At 44.3% G+C, this 21,498-nt stretch overlaps 1 protein-coding gene across 5 annotated transcripts in view; it reads right to left on the bottom strand.

Moving 5' to 3' along the window:
• LOC126407279 (inactive ubiquitin carboxyl-terminal hydrolase 54-like) overlaps positions 1 to 21,498 on the bottom strand; it is a 67,041-nt gene that overhangs the window by 3,470 nt on the left and 42,073 nt on the right. For 4 of the 5 annotated variants that reach the window (XM_050072092.1, XM_050072091.1, XM_050072095.1 and 1 more), the window contains exons 6-21: positions 20,183 to 20,265; positions 19,584 to 19,686; positions 18,846 to 18,992; positions 18,585 to 18,734; positions 14,430 to 14,598; positions 13,924 to 14,115; positions 13,440 to 13,574; positions 11,389 to 12,091; positions 10,824 to 10,954; positions 10,535 to 10,699; positions 9,436 to 9,555; positions 7,940 to 8,126; positions 6,001 to 6,893; positions 5,541 to 5,635; positions 4,647 to 4,763; positions 1,485 to 1,743 (exon numbers count right to left, since the gene is read on the bottom strand). In XM_050072092.1, the coding sequence (XP_049928049.1) occupies positions 1,485 to 1,743; positions 4,647 to 4,763; positions 5,541 to 5,635; positions 6,001 to 6,893; positions 7,940 to 8,126; positions 9,436 to 9,555; positions 10,535 to 10,699; positions 10,824 to 10,954; positions 11,389 to 12,091; positions 13,440 to 13,574; positions 13,924 to 14,115; positions 14,430 to 14,598; positions 18,585 to 18,734; positions 18,846 to 18,992; positions 19,584 to 19,686; positions 20,183 to 20,265 (3,649 nt within the window). The remainder of the gene's footprint in view (positions 1 to 1,484; positions 1,744 to 4,646; positions 4,764 to 5,540; positions 5,636 to 6,000; positions 6,894 to 7,939; positions 8,127 to 9,435; positions 9,556 to 10,534; positions 10,700 to 10,823; positions 10,955 to 11,388; positions 12,092 to 13,439; positions 13,575 to 13,923; positions 14,116 to 14,429; positions 14,599 to 18,584; positions 18,735 to 18,845; positions 18,993 to 19,583; positions 19,687 to 20,182; positions 20,266 to 21,498) is intronic. The other variant, XM_050072096.1, reaches the window with a different exon arrangement.

Raw genomic sequence — 21,498 nt, 5'->3', positions numbered from 1 at the left:
GGGTCGGCTCCATTTCAGTGCGCTGGTGCACCGCTTAATTAACAGCGAGGGCCGGAAAGACCGTTTAAATGGAGTGTAATCTGTCAGTCAGCTTTTCCTTGTTGACAAATAACTGCCTGCATGAACAATAACATTCACAATATGATTTTATGTTAGCCTGAAAGAAAGTCATCAGTTCTCCGTTTGATCAATATCTCTTGTTTGTTTAGGCCATGTGCTCGTGGTGATGTAAACACCTGAAATTTAGCAGCGAATCCAGCGCATCTGCCAGCTGCAACGACTGTCATATGATGTGCAAATTCCACCTACTTGGCACACCACAGGAGTACGCTAGTGTAGTTATGGTGCGCACCCACCTGACACAGTCCATCCTCAGCCAATCAGAAGCAACTAAAGGTAAATGCTCTGAATCTTGTTGAACTTGTTAAGAAAAAGCTAGAATTTTTTAAACTGACAATAACTGAGTTAGTGTGTAGGATTCAGTGGCATCTAGCAGTGAGTTTGCGAATTGCAACCAACTTAACAGCATCCCCTCACCCCTCCCCTTCAAATAACCTACATTGGCTTTCACTTCAAGATTAAAATGTGAATGACCCTTTCCTGTGTTTGGTTTGTCTGTTCTGGGCTTCTGTAGAAACCTGGTGGTGCAACATACAGTAGCGCATTACGTGGAAGAGGTCCTCCACTGAGGATATGTAGGACTCATTCTAAGCTAACGAAAACACAACAATTCTTAGGGCTCTTTCACACCTACCTCATTTGTGTCCAGACTTTTGATCCAAACCAAAATTACAAGTGTGAAACCTCCACCAGACCAAACAGCCAGACCTTGGTCTGACAATTAAGGTGGTCTCTGTCCCGATCAAACTGAAGTTGGTTTGGTTTTGTTTATGGTGTGAAAACATTTTCTGGGTGGCTCAAACTTAAGGACCAGTTACAGAAAGTTTTTTGCAAGCTATCATTAAGTGATGGGAGCCCTGTAGTGCGTCATATGTGTTTGGTTTAGTTCAAAGCATAACAGATCAAATATCAAATTTTTTTGCAGGGAACTACCTAAGAAATTATTAGTAACATTTTCCCCAACATGAAGTCTAAATATTCCTGCAATGCCTTCTCCACACGGCCAGGAATAAAATTCTACTGGATAAATAGTACATTATTTATTTACACTCAGGGTGCTGAAACCTCAAAATTCCCCCAAAATAACAGAGGTCATAATTTGTGTAGCAGTCACTGATTATATAAATTCATATTAGATATTTCATTTTGAAACTTATACTTTTGCTGCTGCATAAATCACCACATCATGAAATTAGTGAGCTGATAAAAGGATCAAATGTGTTAATGCTTGGTGAATTTTAGACTTCTGAAGGACTTCCTGTTGTGAGGAAACACCAGGAAACTCTCATTTGTTGGTGGTTGTGGTTTCGGTGGTGCTGGTTGAGAGTGGAGGTGAAGGTGGAGGTGAAGGGCCAGCAGGTTACCTGAGTGTCCCCAGGAGGAGAGGCTCGAGCTCGGGGGCCGTGATGTCTGCAAGGGAGGGTGCTGTGGAGGATGTGCAGGAGCTGAGGGGCCGTGGTGTCGGGGTTGTTGGTGTTGGAGGAGGTGGTGGTGGTGGTAGGAGTGATCTGTCGTGAAGGAGGTGGAGGAGGAGGGGATGTGCAGGGAGGAGGTGCTGGGGCGACGGAGGAGGGAGGAGGAAGAGGAGGAGTGTCTGAGAGGGGGCCTGGGCACAGAGGAGTCCTTCAGGGCGAGGAGAAAGAAAAGAGATGATAAAAGAAAATGATGATGGAGGTAAAGAAAGGAATAACAGGGAGGAGATGTGATGGAGAAAGATGAAGGAGCAACAGATGGAAAAAGATGGGAGCAAGAGGAAGGAAATGATGCAAGAGAAAATAAAGATGTGATAGATGAAGAAAAGGATAAGAGACGATGAAGAAAAGCGGGATGGTAAAACGAAAAAGGACAGGACACAGGACAGAAAATAAATGAGAAATTATGAATTAATAGAATAAGAAGACAAAACAGACAGAGGGGAGGGGGTAAAAATAAAAACAAGTTAACATGATGGAGGGAAAACCATGAAAAATGACAAAATAAAATCCAGTCATCTGTGAAAACCTTGCATCTTTAAAGAAATATTTCACCACACAAATGACCAGTGTGTGTTAATTACTCACCCAGTGTTAAGTTGAATTAATGATAAATATGTTGTTTTTCTCGCATGCTTCCAGTAGACGGTGTTAAGTTCCACATGTACTTTAGATCCCTGTCGGAGAGGACTGTCTATTTGGGAAGTACTGAGCGTACGACTGGATAAATGAGACTTGGGTTATGCTGCTTTTTTTTGGATGCTTAATTCACCTTGGAGGCATGCAAGGAAAAAAAGTTTTCTTCACAAATTCACCATAACAGATGGAGAGTAGCTGACATGCAGTTGTCATTTAAGGGTTGAAGTATTCGTTTAAGATGCAAGTTTTTGTTTTCTAGAAATAAAAGGTGAGGATGAGTTCTCTTCTTCACTTTAAACCTGCAATAACTCTGAGTTGAGCTGATATGTTGAACCAAACAGCTGCTTATTTCAACACCCGGCATACGCAGGTCTTTTAAACGCAGGACAACCTGCTAAAAAGGCATTAGACTCCTTTCCCATTGCCAGGAGACAAGCATGATCTTCTGTGTTTCTTTTTTTCCAGGTGTGTTGCGTTTGATGTCAGGAAACACGCCGGAAAATGAGGTGAGTAAACACTAGAGAGCAGCAGGAGCGTGGAGGCCAGTAAAAATGGTTACGGTGGTAACTTCTTTTCTATATCTGGTATTTATTTAGTCTCTTGTTCAAATAGGACAAATATAGATGGAATTAAAGGCTGAGATGACAAACAGTCGTGCCGGAAAAGGGGCGTAATGCTTCCATCACTGCCGATCAGAGCTGGAGGCGTTAAATGCCAAAGCCTTCTGCAGAGTCATTTGTCCATAGAATTGAAATTGATTGTAAGGTTTCCCACTGAAGACGAGAGCCAGATGTAAGTGGGTTTTTTTGTCCAGTGGGAAAGGGGCTTTGGGTTAGAGGTGTAGAACATAGAGATCTATCTATCTTTGCATCAGCAGTAAATTATAAGTAAAATTGTAGTAGAGGATGAGTTCTTTAAAAGTGCAGTGAATAAGCAGTTAAAATGTTTTCTTGAGCAGAGCTGATTTGTCTTCATGTCAGCGTTTGAATCATTTATGAGGATCGCTGACTGCAGGTCAAAGTTCACTTTGTTTTTAGTTTAATACTCCATCCATTTAAGTTTTAATGTTTTAGTGGGTGCATGAGAGACACAATTGGCCCTCCGACACTCAGAGGGAGAATAAAACGCTCCGGCTGAAGTGAAACATCAGGATTCCTCCCACAGACGCTGATATCCGGAGTCAAACCTCAGCTGTCGGTTCACATCAGGCCGGCTTCGCCTCGCAGCGAGCGCATAGGTTAAAAGCTTAATGGAAGAACTAAATCAGTGATCAATCTTTAATGTGCTGGCCTGAGGCGATTCCTGAGGGCTGAATACAAGATGGCTGAACGCCAGCGGCAACAGAGAGGGGCACTCTGAGAGAAGCACAGGCTGCTGCTACAGAGACCTGTACAGCTGTTCAGAGTTTCATACGTTCACAGGGTTTCACACTGAACATTTTAACTGCTGTAGAGATAATTAGCAACAAGTAGTGTGCTCCACATCAGCAGCAGGAAAGATGATTGTACAGAATCATTTTTTGATTTCATGCCATTGTATTATCTACCCTACATGTAGGTGTTGCTTGGTTAAAAATGTTCTTTAAAAAGACACAAAGGACCACCACATTTGTTAGACAGTGTGTCTCAGTCACAATGAAATAAAAAGCCATTAACCATTAATAAGTTAACCAGCGTGAATATTTTTGACCATTTACACATGTCGGTCTATCGTTCAGCTTGCTACTCTTTAGTTTACTGCACTGTGGCTACTTTACTGCTGGCTAGCCTTGTGAGCATGCTAAAACATAGTGCTCAATGCCCACCCTCCAGTATTTCACTGGTCAGAATTAGCCATAGTCACTCTTCAATGCACACCATGTGGGTGTGGTGGGAGTTAGGTACTAGTTAGGTGCTTGTAACCCTGTCGGGACCCAACAGTACTGCTGCGGAACGATTAATTGTGATTACATGGACATGAATAACCCATTTATGAGGCTTATCCTGGTTATGATCATATTCAGGATACAGTATTTACATGTGGTTTCTTTCAAAGTACTCCAGCTAGCATATTTGGGTCTCTCATGAATGGATTATAGTGTTTATATGCTCAAACACTTATACAGGATACTCTACAAGCACCCTCTGTTGATGACACATCCTTGATTACAATGGTTCTGATCCAAACCAGTCATTGCACAGGCAGGTTCACAAGATAATACCAAGGTTTCAAGAGTCCTGAACAGAAACAGATCAAGACCCAGAGCTAGTTTGGTGGACAAGGGGTACGAGTGAAGGGCAGAACCTGAACCATGCTGCAGTTACACTGTATGAACACAGGGTGGCAACAGGATGTTAAAAAATAAAAGACAGAAATATGCACACAGCTGTTTGTGTTTGTGCGTCTCTTTTTATGTGTGTCTTGAGTGTGACTTACGCAGCTGTGGGAGGGTCCAAGGTTTTGGGGTCGTGACCCGATGACAGTTCCACTCAGGCTGCGGGCGATGCGTCGCAGGTTTTCTGCGCTGTAGTTCTCGTCTTCACCTGACGGCGGCTGCACAGAGGTTGGAGGTCAGAGGTCAGCAGGGAGTAACATTTTTAAATACTTTACTTTTTCAAGATAGTCCTGTCCCTCCTGGTATCAAAGGTTCAGTTCATGCTTGGACAGTATCCCTAATTCTTCCTGATAATCTTTTGGACTAAACGATTAATTGAGAGTGTAGTCTGGAGATTAATTGATAATGATAAAATAATTGTTTGTGTGCGACCTCCCTTATCGTTGCCTTGTATGTTGTGTGAAACTTTTGACTCTGCCCTCTAGTGCCATCTACTGGCTGTATCAATGCCATCATAAAGGGCGCATGGTAGTATGAGGGCAGTGATATCTACAACGTTTCAAACTGACAAATCTATTTTCATACAGGAAGGGAGCACAAATGAGCCTCAACAATGAACAGAACAGAAGAGAAAATATTTAAGTATATGATTTAGATCATTCACATCTGGTAGAAACCAAGTCTGATTAATAAGATCAGTAATCAGGGCTGATATTTATCCGACAGATCAAATGAAAGCTCTAAATGCTCGCATCGTTTATTTAACAGTACATGTTGAGAGTATTTACCTCAAACTTCTTTACAGTCGTGTAAAAACTGCAAAACCTAAAATGTAATTAGACTGAAGTCACAAATCGCTAATGAGACCTCAGAGAGGAAACATTAACTAAAGAAATTGAGCTCATGGAGCTGTTTGACAGCCGTGAAATTGCTTCACACAGAACATGTGTAAAACAATTATTGCAACACACACACACACACGCAGTCAGTCATACCTTATGAGGTGTAACCGGTGATCTGTAGGCATATCTCTCGATCTCAGCCGTTGGAGTTTTGGACCGTCCAGATCCTGACAGCATTCTCCTCACACCTAAACACACACACACACACACACACACACACACACACACACACACACACACAGGCATCATTATGAACAGCAGATGCAGTAGTAACAGTACCATTATGATGCAGCAGTGCGGCACCACAACTGAATCACTGGTGTCACTTTTCTTTAATCTGTTTCTGCAGATCTCAGGGGGACAGTAATCCTGACAAACCAGCCACCTGCTTTTATTACAGCGCTGACTTTTGTTGACAGCAGCCTCAATCAGGAGAACAACTGGACTGAATTACAGGTAATACTTCTTAACTGCACATATTTAACTGTTGCTCATGGAGGTTTTTGAACATGTGAGCTAACCTCTGACCTGAGAGAAGCCACATATTTCCTACCTGGTTTGTTGTTGGTTGGCTGAGGACTGACTCCTCGGCTGCCCCGGTGCATGCTGGGAGCCAGCAGACTGGCCTGGTACAGAGAGTCCAACTCCGACAGCTCCTCACCGGGCAACGCCGCTCCCCCTGCTCCTCCTGTAGCATTCTGAGAGCCGTAGTATCTGTTGACGTTTTCCGCCCAGCGCTCCACAGGTAGGACTGCTCTATAGTCCTGACTGGGGGGCGGGGAGGAGGTCCGACCAGGCCGGCTCGCAGGTGGAGGTGGGGGGATGTTGGAGGGGGAGTCTGGGGGTGAGTAAAGGGACGAGCTGATTGGTGGGTCAACGAGAGAATCAACAACATCAGGTGGGTCTGAGTGTAAGCAGGACCAGCTCCTAGTTGGTAAGGAGGATGAGGGCGGGGCTAGCCTGGGTGTGGGGCTAGACGCACGCGGCGTGGTCTGTGGGTGTCGGGGGTAATATGCCGCCTCCTCCATCATCAGATGACAACTGTTGTTGGTGCCAACAGGTGACGGGGGCTGGGCCTTTGCTGGGATGGAGATAGGAGGCGTTCTGGTCCACTGGGGAGGATGCTCCACCTCCTCAGGTGGAGGGGGTGGGGCCAAGTCTCCCGGGGGGCTCTGCTCCCAGCTGTCCACGCACAGGGCAGGGAGGGACCCGGTGTTGGAGAGGGGCTTCCCGATGCGAGAGCAGGGGCCTCCGGTCCTGCTGTTCTCCTTGGGTGAACTTGTGGGGGCCCCGGCACTGGAGGTGGAGTCAGACAATGAGTTCGTTTGTGGAGGGAGGGGCTTAACGAGGCAGGGAGAGAGAGGCGGGGCCTGCTGGTCCAGACAAGGAGCTGATTGGTCACCCTGTCTCTCCGTCAGAAGTATTTGGAGCGGGAGAGGCTTTTCACTGCAGAGAGAGAGAGAGAGAGAGAGAGAGAGAGAGAGAGAGAGAGAGAGGGGCGGGTGAGGAAGTGTGTGTGTGTGTGTGTGTGTGTGTTGGGCTGCAGTATGTCTGAAACAGATGGTGTCATTCGAGAGCTCAGGCTGGTTGTTTGTGTGTGTGTGTGTGTGTGTGTGTGTGTGTGTGTGTGTGTGTGTGTGTGTGTGCGCGCGTGTGTGTGTGTTTCGGAGGTTGTTTCCTGGGGGTGTCACCAATCTTTCGCTGTGGCTCACACTCTGATTGAGCCAGTTGTCACGACAACACTCTTGTCAGCAGCATCTCTAAAGTCCTGTCAGTGCCCCCTACAGGCTGCAGTGGACAGTTAACACTTGAAATTGTGGCACACAGCAGAACAAACAACATGCTGATGATTTTATTATTCTTAATAGGGGTTTATGAGTCATGATGGCGTAGCTTTGGTGGCTATACATAAACATACCACAGCGAACCACAGGGATACCATGTGGAGATCTGTGACTGAGAGAAGAAGGTAGCACTCCATCCAATCCACATGTTGAAGTTTCCTTGGGCAAGACACTGAACCAAAAATTTGCTCCAAATGGCTGTTCAGTCCATGTGTAGGTGAATGGTTACTGAGTAGCAGGTGGCACCTTGTGTGGCAGCCTTGGCCACCAGTATGTGAAAATGTAGGGTTAGCTAGCAAAGGTATACTGAATGTATAAACATGCTGCTTCTGCTTTTTAATTATTAGAACAGTGAATAAAGACCTATCCTACTTTACAGGAACAGTGGAGGGAGACAGGGAAACATTTCCAATATTAAAAAAGCTATAAATAAATCCAGCTCATTGATCGTACCTGGCAACGTGGACTATGGTTGCAGCGGCAGAACTACATTAGATGAGCCTCATCTAGCAGCTTCACCAGATTGTAAATCCTTCTTAAATTGAGACAGAATGTATCTGAAGTTTTAACAGCTACAACACTTCACACACATGACGTTGTTGAGTGCTACTGCTACTCCTGATTGGCTGAGCAGACTACAGGTGGTACCTGGGCTGTTCCTGCAGCTGCTGCCCCTCCTCCTGTTGTTGCTGCGGTTGCTGTCTGCCTGCCTCTGAGTCCTGCTGCTGCTGCTGCAGTTGCATACGTTGCTGCAGGCTGCGGGCTCTCCTCATGCAGCGCTGCAGCCGGCTGTGACTACTAGCTCCGCCCTCAGCCGCCACCAGCTGCAGTTTGGCTGCAGTCAGGTCACATGTCAACACAAAATACACAACAGAAAGAAAAAAAAAGAGAGGAAAGAAGAAATAAGGAAAAGAAGGATGCAGAAAATAACTTGTTATGATGATTTCATGCAAAAATCTTAAAAAGCAAATATACACCTGACAGAAAATCAAATATTAGACTGCTGACATGATGGTGATGTGACCATGTGTGTGTGTATGATGGGAATGGTAATCATGGGAAAGATCAATAACTCAGGTTCTCGATGATGAAATGGTGAAATTATAATCAGATAGAAAGTTAAATTAACAAAACTATAACCAAACATGTCGGGCTGAACTAACTCGCACCAGGCTGTCAGTTAAAGAGTCATTCTTGTTTATTGCAGCTGAAGTCTCCGTAGTTTTGTCCATCATTTCTATCAGTATTAATAAAACTGTACTCTGTAAACAAAGTGATCACTAAAACTGAAACCTGAGTAGTCAGAGGAGAATCAACTTTGACCTACTGTACTTACTGTAGTTGTGTATGCACAGCTTTCCTGAGCATGTCACTGTGTTCCCAGGTATTAAACTGGTGAATAAAATGTTATTATTACTGTAAGAAATGATTAAACTACAGAAATAAGAGCAAAATTGTCATAAAGTGGAACTGTTCCTTTAAAGTGCCGCCCAGCATCAAGCTGCTGATAAGTGACACTGCTCTGATGGGCTCTTATTTAGAGGAGAGGAGGCTCGGCTCACCGGTCTGCTTCTCGTCCCGTTTTTTGTTCCCTTCCATTTTAAACGTTTGATGCATTTCTTTAATCTGTCTGTTAATGTCTCGGCACAGTTGTGCATTTTTTCATCTGTTTTTTGTCAGTTTTTAATCAGTTGTGTGTGTTATACTGCAGTGACGACAGACTGGTGGATTCTGGACGAGGCTGTGTGTGTATGTGTGTGTGTGTGTGTGTGAGTGTGATTGACAGATCAAACGAAATGAGAGAAAGAGACTAAATATTCAGAGAGGAAAAAATAAAAATTGTATAGGAGTGTGTGTGTGTGTGTGAGAACAATCCTCAGTGACACACAAGCATGCTGCAATCTCGTTGGCTGACGTCGAGCAGTTATCAGCAGGCCACTGTGCTGCCTCTGGTTGCCATTAGCAACCAAGCAGAGGGTTGGTGGGCGGGGGTGCGGTGACCTCATTCACAGTATGACTATTTGGTATGAGATACTGGGTGTGTGTGTGTGTGTGTGTGTGCGCGCGTGCGAGTGTGTGGGGGGCAGGCTTGTGTTATGTATAAAGTGGAGGGGGTGGGGTCACTGGGAGAGGGAGGGGCTTACAGACAGCTTCGTTGACCGCCGACAGCGCAGCGGCGACTTCGCCTGCCTGCTCCAGACGCACCGACTGGTCCAGCAGCAGCTCCGCCTCCGACACACACCGCTCAAAGCTGTCACTTTTACCTGCGGATGAACACACACACACACACACACACACACACACACACACACACACACACTCACAAAATTAATGATTCTGCAGCTTGGTGAAGGGAAAGATGCCGAAGCATAAAGCAGTGTCAATATACAACTCTGTGTTCAAGGCCAAGAGACACATGATCCGAAATGCACCTTTATATTTAATATATGGAACAAAACCTATGTCAGTCTGCTCCCAGACTGATGTCAGAAAAAGATTATTTATCTACTGAGAGTAAAACCTTAGAAAAACTTATAGTGGATGTTAGAGAAAGTATTTGGTGTTGATGGAACGAAGTGTACCTAAAAGCCAAACAGAAAGAGANCCTGCGGATGAACACACACACACACACACACACACACACACACACTCACAAAATTAATGATTCTGCAGCTTGGTGAAGGGAAAGAACTTATAGTGGATGTTAGAGAAAGTATTTGGTGTTGATGGAACGAAGTGTACCTAAAAGCCAAACAGAAAGAGAAGTACTACTCACAGTCAGCTCAAAATCCTAGATTTTTTTTTAAAAAAACTACAGAAAAACCTTTAAAACGTCAAATAACATAATACAGATATAAAATGAAGAGCACAGATATAAAATGAAGAGCAGCCAGCAGCTGAAAACACACACACACACACACACACACACAAACACAGGCTTTATTACAACGCGGGTCATTCTGTCTTTTGTGTGTCGGCTGAGTCAGGTCATTTCAGCTGCTCAATGAGGAACATTCCTGTTGTCCAACACAACACACATCTGCTGACCACACACACACACACACACGTACGCACAAACTGAACACAACTTACAACAGCTGGATCACTGATGGACTAAAATTTATTTAAAATATGAAGGAAGTTTAAGAGTCCCATTGACTGTGCACTATTAATAATAAGATGTAACTGAAAGCATTAAGTGTGTGTGTGTATGTGTGTGTGTGTGTGTGTGTGTGTGTATACCCTGTATCTGCAGCTGGTCCAGGTCCAGGTACTTGCTGGGTCGGGGGTTGAAGCCGAGCGCCGCCTCCCTCTCCTTCTCCTGCCGGCGCTGCTGCTCCTCCTCCCTTGCTCTCCTCTGCACCTCCTCCTGCAGCTCGTCCAGCTCGCTGCGGCCTGCAGGGGTCGCTGCTCAACACACACATAAAGTCATTGTTGTGAACTACAGCTAGGCGTTCACTAAAGCAAAATTTTAAAGTCAAAGGACAAATGCAAGTAGCAGCAAAGAGATGTGAAGCGAGGTGTGTCGTACCGAGGCTCCCCCTGCTGGAAGAGCTGAGCTCCTGCAGCAAAGCTCCACTGCTCTTTGACCTGATGTTCTTCCATGACGGTCCTGAGGAAGAGGAGGAGGAGGAGGAGGGAGGCTTCTTCATAACACACTCCCTGAAGAGATGGGAAAGAGAGAGAGAGAGAGAGAGAGAGAGAGAGAGAGAGAGAGAGAGAGTCACGTACACGATAGATTACATTTTTTGCACATCGAAGATTCAAAATAGTCTTCAGTAGTTGGGGCTGCTGGTAGTAATGCAATACCATTATCATTATATTGTCAACGACATGAATCTGTTTAAGTAACTTCTCTACATTCATTCAAACTGCCATAGGATGCATGAGATGGCAATATGACGTAGGTATGTCATGCATAGTTCTGTTTCAGACCTTATAGTGTGTCAAGGCCCAAAAATCAACATTTCTTCTATTAACATTATTATGTTTTTTTATGCAGTATCAGAGGTATTTCCAATACTGGTATGTGTATCGGGACACCTCTATACATCAGTGGACAAACAGCACAGGATCAGGACCTTGTGTGTGCTCACCTGTCTCCCATGTTCAGGTCGAGGCTGACCGGGCTGCTGCTGTTCCTCTCGCTGCTCTCATATCCACTCTCCATCCTCTGGATCAGCCTTGGAGGAGGAGGAGGTGGAGGAGGCAGGTCTGCACGTCCTCCACTTGCAGTTCCATCTCCACCTCCTCTGTGGCTGCTGGAAGCCGTGGGTAGAGTCCAGGAGGAGCCGGGCCTGACAGGCCTCACCTCCTCCTGGGCTGGTAAGGAGGCGTCTGCTCCCTCTAAGGGCGGAGCGACAAAGTCGTCAGGGAGGGAGGCTCCGAGTGGGCTGTATCCCGCCTGCCTTCGCCTCTCACGGTTGAAGATGCTGTCGATGTTAAGCGCCTCCCTGCGGGGCCTCCATGCTGGCCGGTACCTCCCTGACCCTGCTCCCCCTGAGCAGCTGGACTTGGACTCGCTGCTGGTGCTGTCAGCCTCCCAGTCCTGGGGCTTACTGGAGGAGGAGCAGGGATTGGTAGTGGTGGCAGGGTAGAGGTGGTTGTTGGTGGAGGAGGCGATTTCAGAGGAGAGGACGGCAGCCGGTAAAGAAGTGGAGGAAGAGGAGGAGAGGGGTCGGCTGTGGATGATGTTGCTCATGGTCTCCTTGAAGTCTCGGAGGCGACTGGTTGAGGATGAAAAAGAGGAGGGAGGTTTGGGAAGGTGACGAGGAACCTGCTGCTCCTTTAACGTCTCTCCTGGGGGGAGGAAAGAAGAAAGCAAAAGAGAACAGAAAGAGAGGAAGAGAGAAGGAAATTGGGTGAGAGGAAAAAAAAGTGAAGGACAAAGTGAGAACAATATAAAAGCTAAATACAAAAAGTAGATGAAAGGGAAAGTAAGATCACATAGCATGACTGCAAATGAATGAAGGAAGAGAACGAATGATCTAATATGAATGAAAACTAAAAAAATGATCACAGCAACACAAGTTTAACTGTTTGTATTTCGAATCTTTCTTTTTTAAGACTTTTTTATTTATAGGCCATATCACCTACTTTACTAGAAGTCACCGTTAAAGGCCGACAGATATGTTTGTTTCCAGGTTAATAGGCTCCATTTTAATATGTTGGAATCTTACTTTCCCTATCTCAAATTAAAGATACACCTGTCAGCCACAACATTAAAACTACCGACAGGTGAAATGGATAAAATTGAACATCTCGTTACAATGCAATGTTCTGCTGGGAAACCTTGGGTCCTGGCATTAATGTGGATGTCACTTGACACGCATAACCCACCAAAACACCGTTGACACCAAGTACACTCCCTCATGGCAACGGCACTCGTTGATGGCAGGGGCCCCCCAGCTGGACAATTCGCCATGCCACACCACAAAAACTGCTCAGGAACGGCCCGAGGAACATCGCAAAGACTGCAAGTTCCTCCAAAATCCCCATGGCCCAATCCAATCGAGCATCCGTGGGACGTGCCGGAGCAATTCTGATCCATGGAGGCCCCACCTCCAAACCCACATGACCCAAAGGATCCACTGCTAACACTGGTGCCCAGTGCACCAGTGTGTGGACAGAGGACCTCTGGGATGCCAGCACCTCCTAAAAATGCTTTATTAGATTAAAGATTGTGTAATCTGGAGGCCAGGTTTGATGCCTTGAGCTATTTGTCACCTTCTTCAAGCCATTTCTGAGCAGTATTTATAGTGTGGCATGGCACATGGGTGACAAAGTGCCGTTGCTATGAGGGGGTGTACTTAGTCTGCAACAGTGTTGGGATGGGTCGGGTGGTACTTGTCGTTCACATGAATGCCAGGGCCCAAGGTTTCTCAGAAGAACACTGTATTGACATGAGATGATCGATGTTATTAACTCCACCTTTCAGTGGTTTTAATACTGTGGCTGATTGGTGTATCGGTATATTGTTACCAGACTTTTTTAAACTCAATATCAGCATCAAAAATTCAGTTTAGTTTAATTTTATTCAACATGACATATTTTATTAGTCTCCAGTCAGTAGTTGTCACGCTGCCCTGCCATTGTTCCCAGCGCCCCTTTTCTCCCCAGCCCCGACTGGCACAAACACCCCGCCTACCCTCGCTGTGGTACCCGGCCGACGAGGCTTCGTTGTCAGGTTTAGATCGCCGGTGGCGGCTAGAGCTCCGCCTCCTATCCCCGGCCCCGCCTCCCTTCCTCAGAGAATGGAGCTGCTCACTGTCCGTCACGTGGCCTTAGCAACAAGAAGCACGGCAACGGATGTTTACAGCATGATCACCACATCGTACAACACAATGACAGGAGTCAAAGATGAATGGCAGAGTGTGATTGGCTGCACAGCAGTACAAACACACACTGCTTTTTTTCTGCTCATAATAAAGATGATCAAATCCAAATATGAATGAATGAGTTAAAACGAATGATGTGTTGTCATAGAGGTGACTGAGGAAACCTGCTGTGATTAATCAACAAAATGCACGACCAGCCGATGTCCTCTCACCTCCTCCACCAACCACCTCTACCCTGCCACCACTACTTTAAATGTATTAAAGTACACTTCCTCCACCCCTCAAACCACCCACCTATGGTATCCAGGCTGCAGAGCGAGGCGTGCAGGGGTCCGTCTGGGCGCTCGATGCAGATGACGGTTCCCTGGGAGTCAGAGGAGTAGTGACTGGCCAGGGACTCATGGTGCGAGTGGGAGGGCTGTCGGTACGAGTAGCTCTCCGTCGACGAATCGGTGCGAGTGTCGCTGGAGATTGACTGCTCGCGGCCTGGCCGGGCGGGTGGAGGGGGGTGGGGTTAGTACACAAGTCGGGGGCGTCAGTGGTGATGTGCTCATATACACACCCACACACACAATTACACATATCAGGCACACCTGGACACCACTGGAGCAACAAGCACTACAACTACTACTACTACAACTACTTCTAATACTTCTCTGTATTTTTTATTTTTTTTTTTTACCTCAGACTTGTCTGTCATAGTACTACTACGACTACAACAAGCACTACCGATTCTGGTTTAGTTACCTGAATGTTTGCTGTTGTGCTACTACTACGACTCCTAGCTGTGTTGTAGTTACCCGAGTCTTCGCTGTCGTAACAGGCCTTGTTGAGGCTGCGGAGGTCGAAGCGTGAGGGCAGGTCCTGGACCGACACCGGCGTCCCCCGCGGGTCGGCGTACAGCAGGAGCAGAGGCTGGTAGTGGCCCTTGATGCAGCGAGAAACCACGTCCTTCCACTTGGGACCGATCTGCAGGGGATGGACAAAAACACACAGTAGACAGTGACCCCAAAAGCTGATAAAAATGCTATGGCACCCCAGAATGACATCGGCAAACCTCCAAACTTCTGGTGAAGAGAACAAAACTTCAGTCAAGTCAAGCAGTTTTTCTGGTTTATTTGGTTGTTTTTTTTTGTCAGTCAGTGTGCAGGGCTCGTCTGGGAAGTTTCGTTCCTCTTTAGCTGCAGAGTGAGTACTCCTCTCTTTCACACTGCTCTCCACTACAGTCAGCTGCAGACCCAGACCAATGGTGAATCTGAGTGAGACAGGGGCAGCGGAGGAGAGGCTTTGCCCCATCAGGTTCTGAAATAATATTATCTTCTACTTTCTGCTTAGAACTATTGAACAAACAGCTCACAGCAACTTAATATGACACAGTCTCTGGCTCTTGTTTTATATCTAGTGTCAGAATGTTGTTGCACATTTATGATCTCTCCTCAGTTTAGTTAGCACGCATTAGCTCAGAGGCCTAACTCGGCCTGTTTACTATATTACAAAAATGTCGTTGTCACCCTGAACATTCTGCCAAACAATCAAACTCTCAGACTCTATATCGTAAAAAGAGGAACGCATAGTTAAATATTTATCAGCCAAATCTGAATCGACCAATTTTGAGTCCAGTACAGTTATGTTTATATCATATAATTTTTTTTTTTAAAGGTGTGGACATGCAATTTTACTTTTAATTTTGCCCTCCGTTGATCAGTCAACCCAGAGCTGTTACGAGATAAGATGGAGCTTCACTTATCCTGAGGGAAACTGTTGTGCAGCAGCAGGAAAGAGATGATAAACTAAGTACAAGAACGACACTTTGACACTTCCATTACCGTTAGAAGAAACAGGTTATGTATTTGAGTATTTTCTGCCGTGCCAAACCGTGACTTCAGTGTACCATTAAACCTCTAGTATTTCATCAAGATTTCATGTCTTTTTCACATTCACTTTAATAGTTTTCGCCTTCTTAGAAAACTAAAAGATGATTTCAGATCTCAATTAAATCTTTGAGCTTAATGTATTTTTAACCTTTTGCCTCAAATGTTAGAGGCCGAGCCTGATTAGATTAGCGGTACCCACAGGTATGGAAACTTTGGTAGAGTAAAATATTTCCAACAACACTCAGCCCTATTGATCACGTGGTTGGAAACAGAAGATATTCTCATTTTAAAATAAAGCCTTCTCTATCAAACCATTAGCTGAACCCAGGAAAATTAGCTGGTTAATTTACCAGCTACAGCACAGACGTCCCTCGAAAACAGCGCTCAGCAGGTAAAACAGTGACGGCAGCTGAAATGTTCGAGGCTGTTCCGTCAGGCTGAAAAAAAAAAGTCGTCTTCCTGCTCTTGTGCGACAGAAATCCTCCCGTTTGTTATTTCAACCTTTCATCCGTTAAAAAAACAAAAATCCATGTTTACCTCCAGATCTACTCAGACCCAACAGAACATCCCGACATCCAAAAACGCCGACTTGTACAGTACGTCAGCCGTGTACCGCTCAGTGTATGTGAAAAAATGTGAGTGTTTGTGCAAGAGAAAGAAAGAGATGTGTGAGCAAAAGTGTCGACTGTGGTTTGTGTGTGTGTGTGTGCTCTGACCACACCCTCGGTTCTGTCCAGCTGGAGTGATCAACAATAGAGGGATATCCTTGTTTTCACAACCAGCAGAGAGAGAGAGGGACGAACAGAGACAGAGAGAGTGAGGGAATGTGATATCTCATTCCACCGATGTTATTAGAGCACAGCAATAACAGAAAAGAGAGTGAAGTAAAAATAAAAGAGGGGAGAGGAGGAGGTAGTGGAGGTAAAGAAGGGAGGTGGAAAGAGATGTAAGGATGAACAGGAAGGGAGAGAGATCAGTGACTACAACTTGAGGTCATTTTCTTTCCTTAAACTGCCACACACACACACAGTTGTGCTTCTATACCTGTGAGGACCCTCGTCAAGTGCTCAAGTAAAAGCAGGAATACCACAGTGTAGAAATACTAGTTGAAATCCTGCTTTCAAACTCATGAATAAGCATCAAAATATACTTAAAAGTACCAAAAGTAAAAGTCCCATTTCAGAATAATATACTGTATATTATATTATTGGATTAGAATTATTGATGCATTAATGTATTAATGCAGTAAGGGCTTAGAGGTGGTGCGACTGTCCACTAATCAGAGGATTGGCGGTCGATCCTCGGCTCCTCCAGCCCGCATGTTGAAGCATTCTTGGGCAAGATACCGAACCCCAAATTACTCCCGATGGCTGTACCATAGGTGTGTGTGAGTATGTGAATAGTTACTGAGTAGGAGGTGGCACCTTGTATGGTAGCCTCTGTTACCAGTGCGTGAATGTGTGTGTGAATGGGTGAATGTGACATTGTGTAAAAGCGCATTAAGTAGTGGTAAGACTAGAAAGGTGCAGTCCGTTTACCATTAATATGTTCATCACTTTAATGTTGCAGCTGTAGATTACCCTATGATAAATACATCAGAATTTATTTGTTAATTTATTTTTTGGATTCTGAAGGTTCACACTGGATGCAGAACCGCCACCAAGCATGCTGATTTTCCTTGGAGCCCTGCTCGCTTCGTCCCGTCACCCATATTAACCAGTTGGGACAGTTTCTGTATCTGATCTATATTTTCCGTTACCCACAAGCGAATCTGGCAAGAAAACACACTGATAATCTACTATTAACAATATAAACCAGATATTCTATAAAATACAAACATCTGATTATGAGAAAATATGGATCCCATGCTTTCACGTATATCAGTTATGTCTAAACACAGAGCGAGAGAGACAAGTGGACACACATACACACCAGCAGACAGAGCTCTACACGTGATTAGGAAAGAGCAGAGGAGCAAAATCGTTTGCTGACCGCTGCAGAGAAATGCGCTTCTGGTGTGAACACCGAGGCGACTGCTGATGGCTGGCTGTGAAGCAGCTGACATTTCAGGGCCCTTCTGCATCCAGTGTGACATGGCCATACTCTCAATCTGGAAAAATTTATGGAACTAATGTAGTGAAGTAAAATGTACAATATTTCACTCTGAACTGTAGCAAAGTGGAATTCTGAAGTCGCAGAAAATCTAAATACTCAAGTATCTAAAAACTGTATTTAAGTACGATACTTGAGTAAATGAAAACTTTCAGTAACATAAACTCTAAAGGAATAGTTCAACGTTTTGGTTCTCTTTCTTTTTGACAATGAGATGTTCAGTTTGTACCCATCTTATGTTTCAAGTACAGAGCTGGAATCAGGAGGTGGTTAGCCTAGCCTGTCATAAAGACTGGAAGCAGAGGGAAACAGCAAGCCAAAGATCAAAAGTACATCTAGCAATTAGGGCTGGGCTATAACACGTATCATGATGATATTTCATGATCAACATTTCAGTCGATACTGATATATATCATGATATTAGAGCTGAAATGATTAGTTTATTAAAAATAGAAAAAAATATTTGGGTTCTATTTTAAAACCAGATTAATAATGCCAGCCGTTCGGAAAAGTTTCGAAATTGTTTTCTGAACTGTTATTCAACAAAACAAACAATCTTTAGACGTCAGGTCAGGCTTTAGTAAGTTTTGATGGGCATTATTTTTACATTTTATAGACTAAACAATCCAAAACATATTTTTTAGATGAATCACTAATGGAACTAACTTGCAGAGTTGCAGCCCTACACAGTATAAATCAAGTAAGTGTTTCTGTCAAACTTTAAGACTTGTTTAAGCTTAAAATTCCCCCATTAAAAAAATAATAATATATACATTTCATATGAAAATACAGCATATTAAAAGGAGATTAAGTAGAGCTTTGTAGTAGGGGTGTTTCTCTCTGTGCCTCACTCCAGTGCATCAGTCTAATAGCTGGTGTTTGAGACCCTAATTTCATCAGTGCTAACAAGGGACAACAATTAATCACCTTGCCCTAATATCAACACCTCTATATGACACCTGAATATACCTCCTTGACGTGTGCATCATCGAAGTACATCCATCGTCGGATCTTCGTCTGAAAGAAGAAGGTGGAGTAATGTTTCCCGTAATAGCACACCATGCCAACCAGGTAGAGCTCTGCCTGACGAGCCTTCTCCTCCGTCACCCTGTAAAACAACTACAGAGGGAACGAGAGAAGAAGAGTTCAATGGCCCACTTTTTGATTTTCTCCCACTATACGCTGATGACACTGATGTTTATCAAAGCGTTGGTTTATAAAACTTCGTACATCTCCCAGACGCAGGCAGGTTCCCAGGGTGTGAATGACGTCCTCAGCCAGGTCCGAGTGATCCGAGTCCCAAACCAAACCGATGGTGATGATTTCTGGACTGTTGAGGAGGACACGAGCCATCCTGAGCTGCTGGCCACACTGACTCTGAGGAAGACCAACAAGTACAACATTTATATCCCTTCTTCGCCAACATTAGCGTGTGTATGCCATTTTTTTTAAACACAGGAAAACTTGCTACAGACGGCCATATGATGATGAGAATGACCCTTTGTTTTTTTTACTGGTGTGTCACATTCGACTTCACAGACAGGTTGGAAAACAGGTAAGTAAGCAATAGAAAGCAGCATGGAAAATGTTACGGTAGTTACTTCTTTATATGTATCTCCTACTTATTCAGTCTCTTTTTCAAACCCTGTGCAGACTAATTTGGAACCATGTTTGAGTGCTGCTTTGGTGGTGGCATGTCATTGCATTTCACCTGGTTAAGGGGCTAAAATTAGCGCGTTCAACCACATGTTGTATTTCTATTACTGCTAATCGGAGTGGGAGTCAAAAAATACTCGTGGCTACAGCAGAGTCATTTGACCCAGGTGTGAATGCCCACAGTAACCTTTCCCATTACATGCAAAAGCCTGATTTAGCATGTGTAAGTGTTTTTTGTGCAGTGGGCAAAGGGGCTTTACATTCAAATGAACAGTGCAATTTAATGTTTGATATTTATATTTTGTGTCTTACAGGACAGCTGCGCAGGTCTCCCATGCTGGCGTTTCGCAGCAACTCCCCAAACATGCCAGGAGTCGCTTTCTCCCTCGACTCCAACATCTTCACTGCCTGGTTACTGGAGAAGAAGAGGAGGAGGAAATGAGATCTTCATAGCTTTGTGACTCACAGATATTTGTCATAGTTTAGACTTTTACATTTACTCTTACTTTTGAACAAGAGTGCTTGCATAAAAGACATTTTCATGATATGATTCTTACAAGTACAATTGAACCATTTCACAAACCCGACCAAACAAAGATGGCAAAATAAGGGTGTAACATATCATAATATAAAATAAAAGGATTATTATTCGTACAAAATAAATAATAATCTGATTTAAAGACAAAAATAAGAATGATAGTAAAAATAGAAACAATTTAAGACAAACATGAATCACCTGTGTGTGTGTGCACAGCGATTAGTCGGTTGCCTAGGTGACCCTGGAGTGTAACCTAGCGACAGGAGTGTGTGTGTCTGTGTCTGCATGTGTGTTTAGGGGGCTTAACCTTCCTCTTCTGAGATGAGAGCTAAACATAGCGTCACACACAGACGCACACCGCACATACACTTACCACAAGGAGGTGGTGGAGATGTAGTGGACCATCTGAATGAAGGGCAGAGGGTCTGAGGACGCTCCACAGCTGCTGCACACACACTGACACGCAAATACACAAAGACACAAAGTAAACATTACATCACGACACTTTTGACTCTTTTGACAACAGGAGTTTGACTTGTAATTGAGTGATACTCACAAAACTCACAATATTTGTGACCAAACACCACAACATAATAATATGACAGTATTTTGAAGATAATATTTATTTCATTGGTGGTTTCAGAAGACATTTATTTACCTTAAAAATTCTGAGAAATGGTCATCACTGAGCCCCACAAATAAGTTTAGAGAAGATAGTTAAAGATGGACGAATGGACAAAATAAGCGCAACGTTTCCCACAGAATTAGACTGTGTGGTGGGGGCTGATACTTAGCGTTGTTTCCATGAAAACGCAGCCAGTTGAAGTAGGTAGGAAAAACTATATGCAGACTGGTCTGATGTCAATGAGCCTGTTAATATATGGTATAAATATGCGTTTCAGTGATCCAAAAACAAATGGACAGCCAAAAGGCATCTCTGTTCACACCTGTGCCTATCATGCATCTCCAACTGACCACTTGTGTTCAGATTTCACAAGGGCAATGATGTCTCCTGACAGCTTGCAGTTACACAACGAGACATCTTATAACTGATGTTATCGTTTACAGCAGCCAGGAGACAAGATTTAAAATTCATTAACTCAGCTAAACAAGAGTAAAGCCACTGTTCCATATTCCTTAAAACTCAGGATGCAACTGGCGATTATTGTCATTGTCAGTTAATCTGCAGAACTGATTGTGTCGTCCGTGAAATGTCAAAAAACAGAGACAGTGCCTGTTACAAATCTCACAGTTCAGGGTGACTCCTTGCCCCAACAGTGGAAAACAACAGATCCCCAGTTGACAATTATATAAAACAGAGACAAGCAGAAAGAAACAGAAATTATGTTCGTATGTTCGCAATCTTTCAAGTCTGTCTTAAGACAAGTTGTCCCTGTGACCATTAAAACAGGTTTTGCTTGCTGTAATAATTCCTCCTGAAGAGATAGAGAACTAAATCCACAATCAACACAACCAGGGTTAAATGGGAGTTCTGCTGTCTGAGTTTGACAAATCAAGTATCTTCAGAAGTCTTCTTAGTATAAAAATCCCTCTTCGTATTTTCTCAGTGTTTCCCTGTGGAGCTGCAGTGGGGGGAGAGTAACACAAAGAGGAGTTTTTGTACTAAAAAGAGTAAATCTAGGAGCTCTCTACTTGATGCGTCTAACTCTAATGCCTCATATCAGCTTC

Source organism: Epinephelus moara, chromosome 19, assembly GCF_006386435.1.
Source record: "Epinephelus moara isolate mb chromosome 19, YSFRI_EMoa_1.0, whole genome shotgun sequence".
Lineage (NCBI taxonomy): Eukaryota > Metazoa > Chordata > Actinopteri > Perciformes > Serranidae > Epinephelus > Epinephelus moara.
This window is presented reverse-complemented; position numbering and strand designations above follow the sequence as displayed.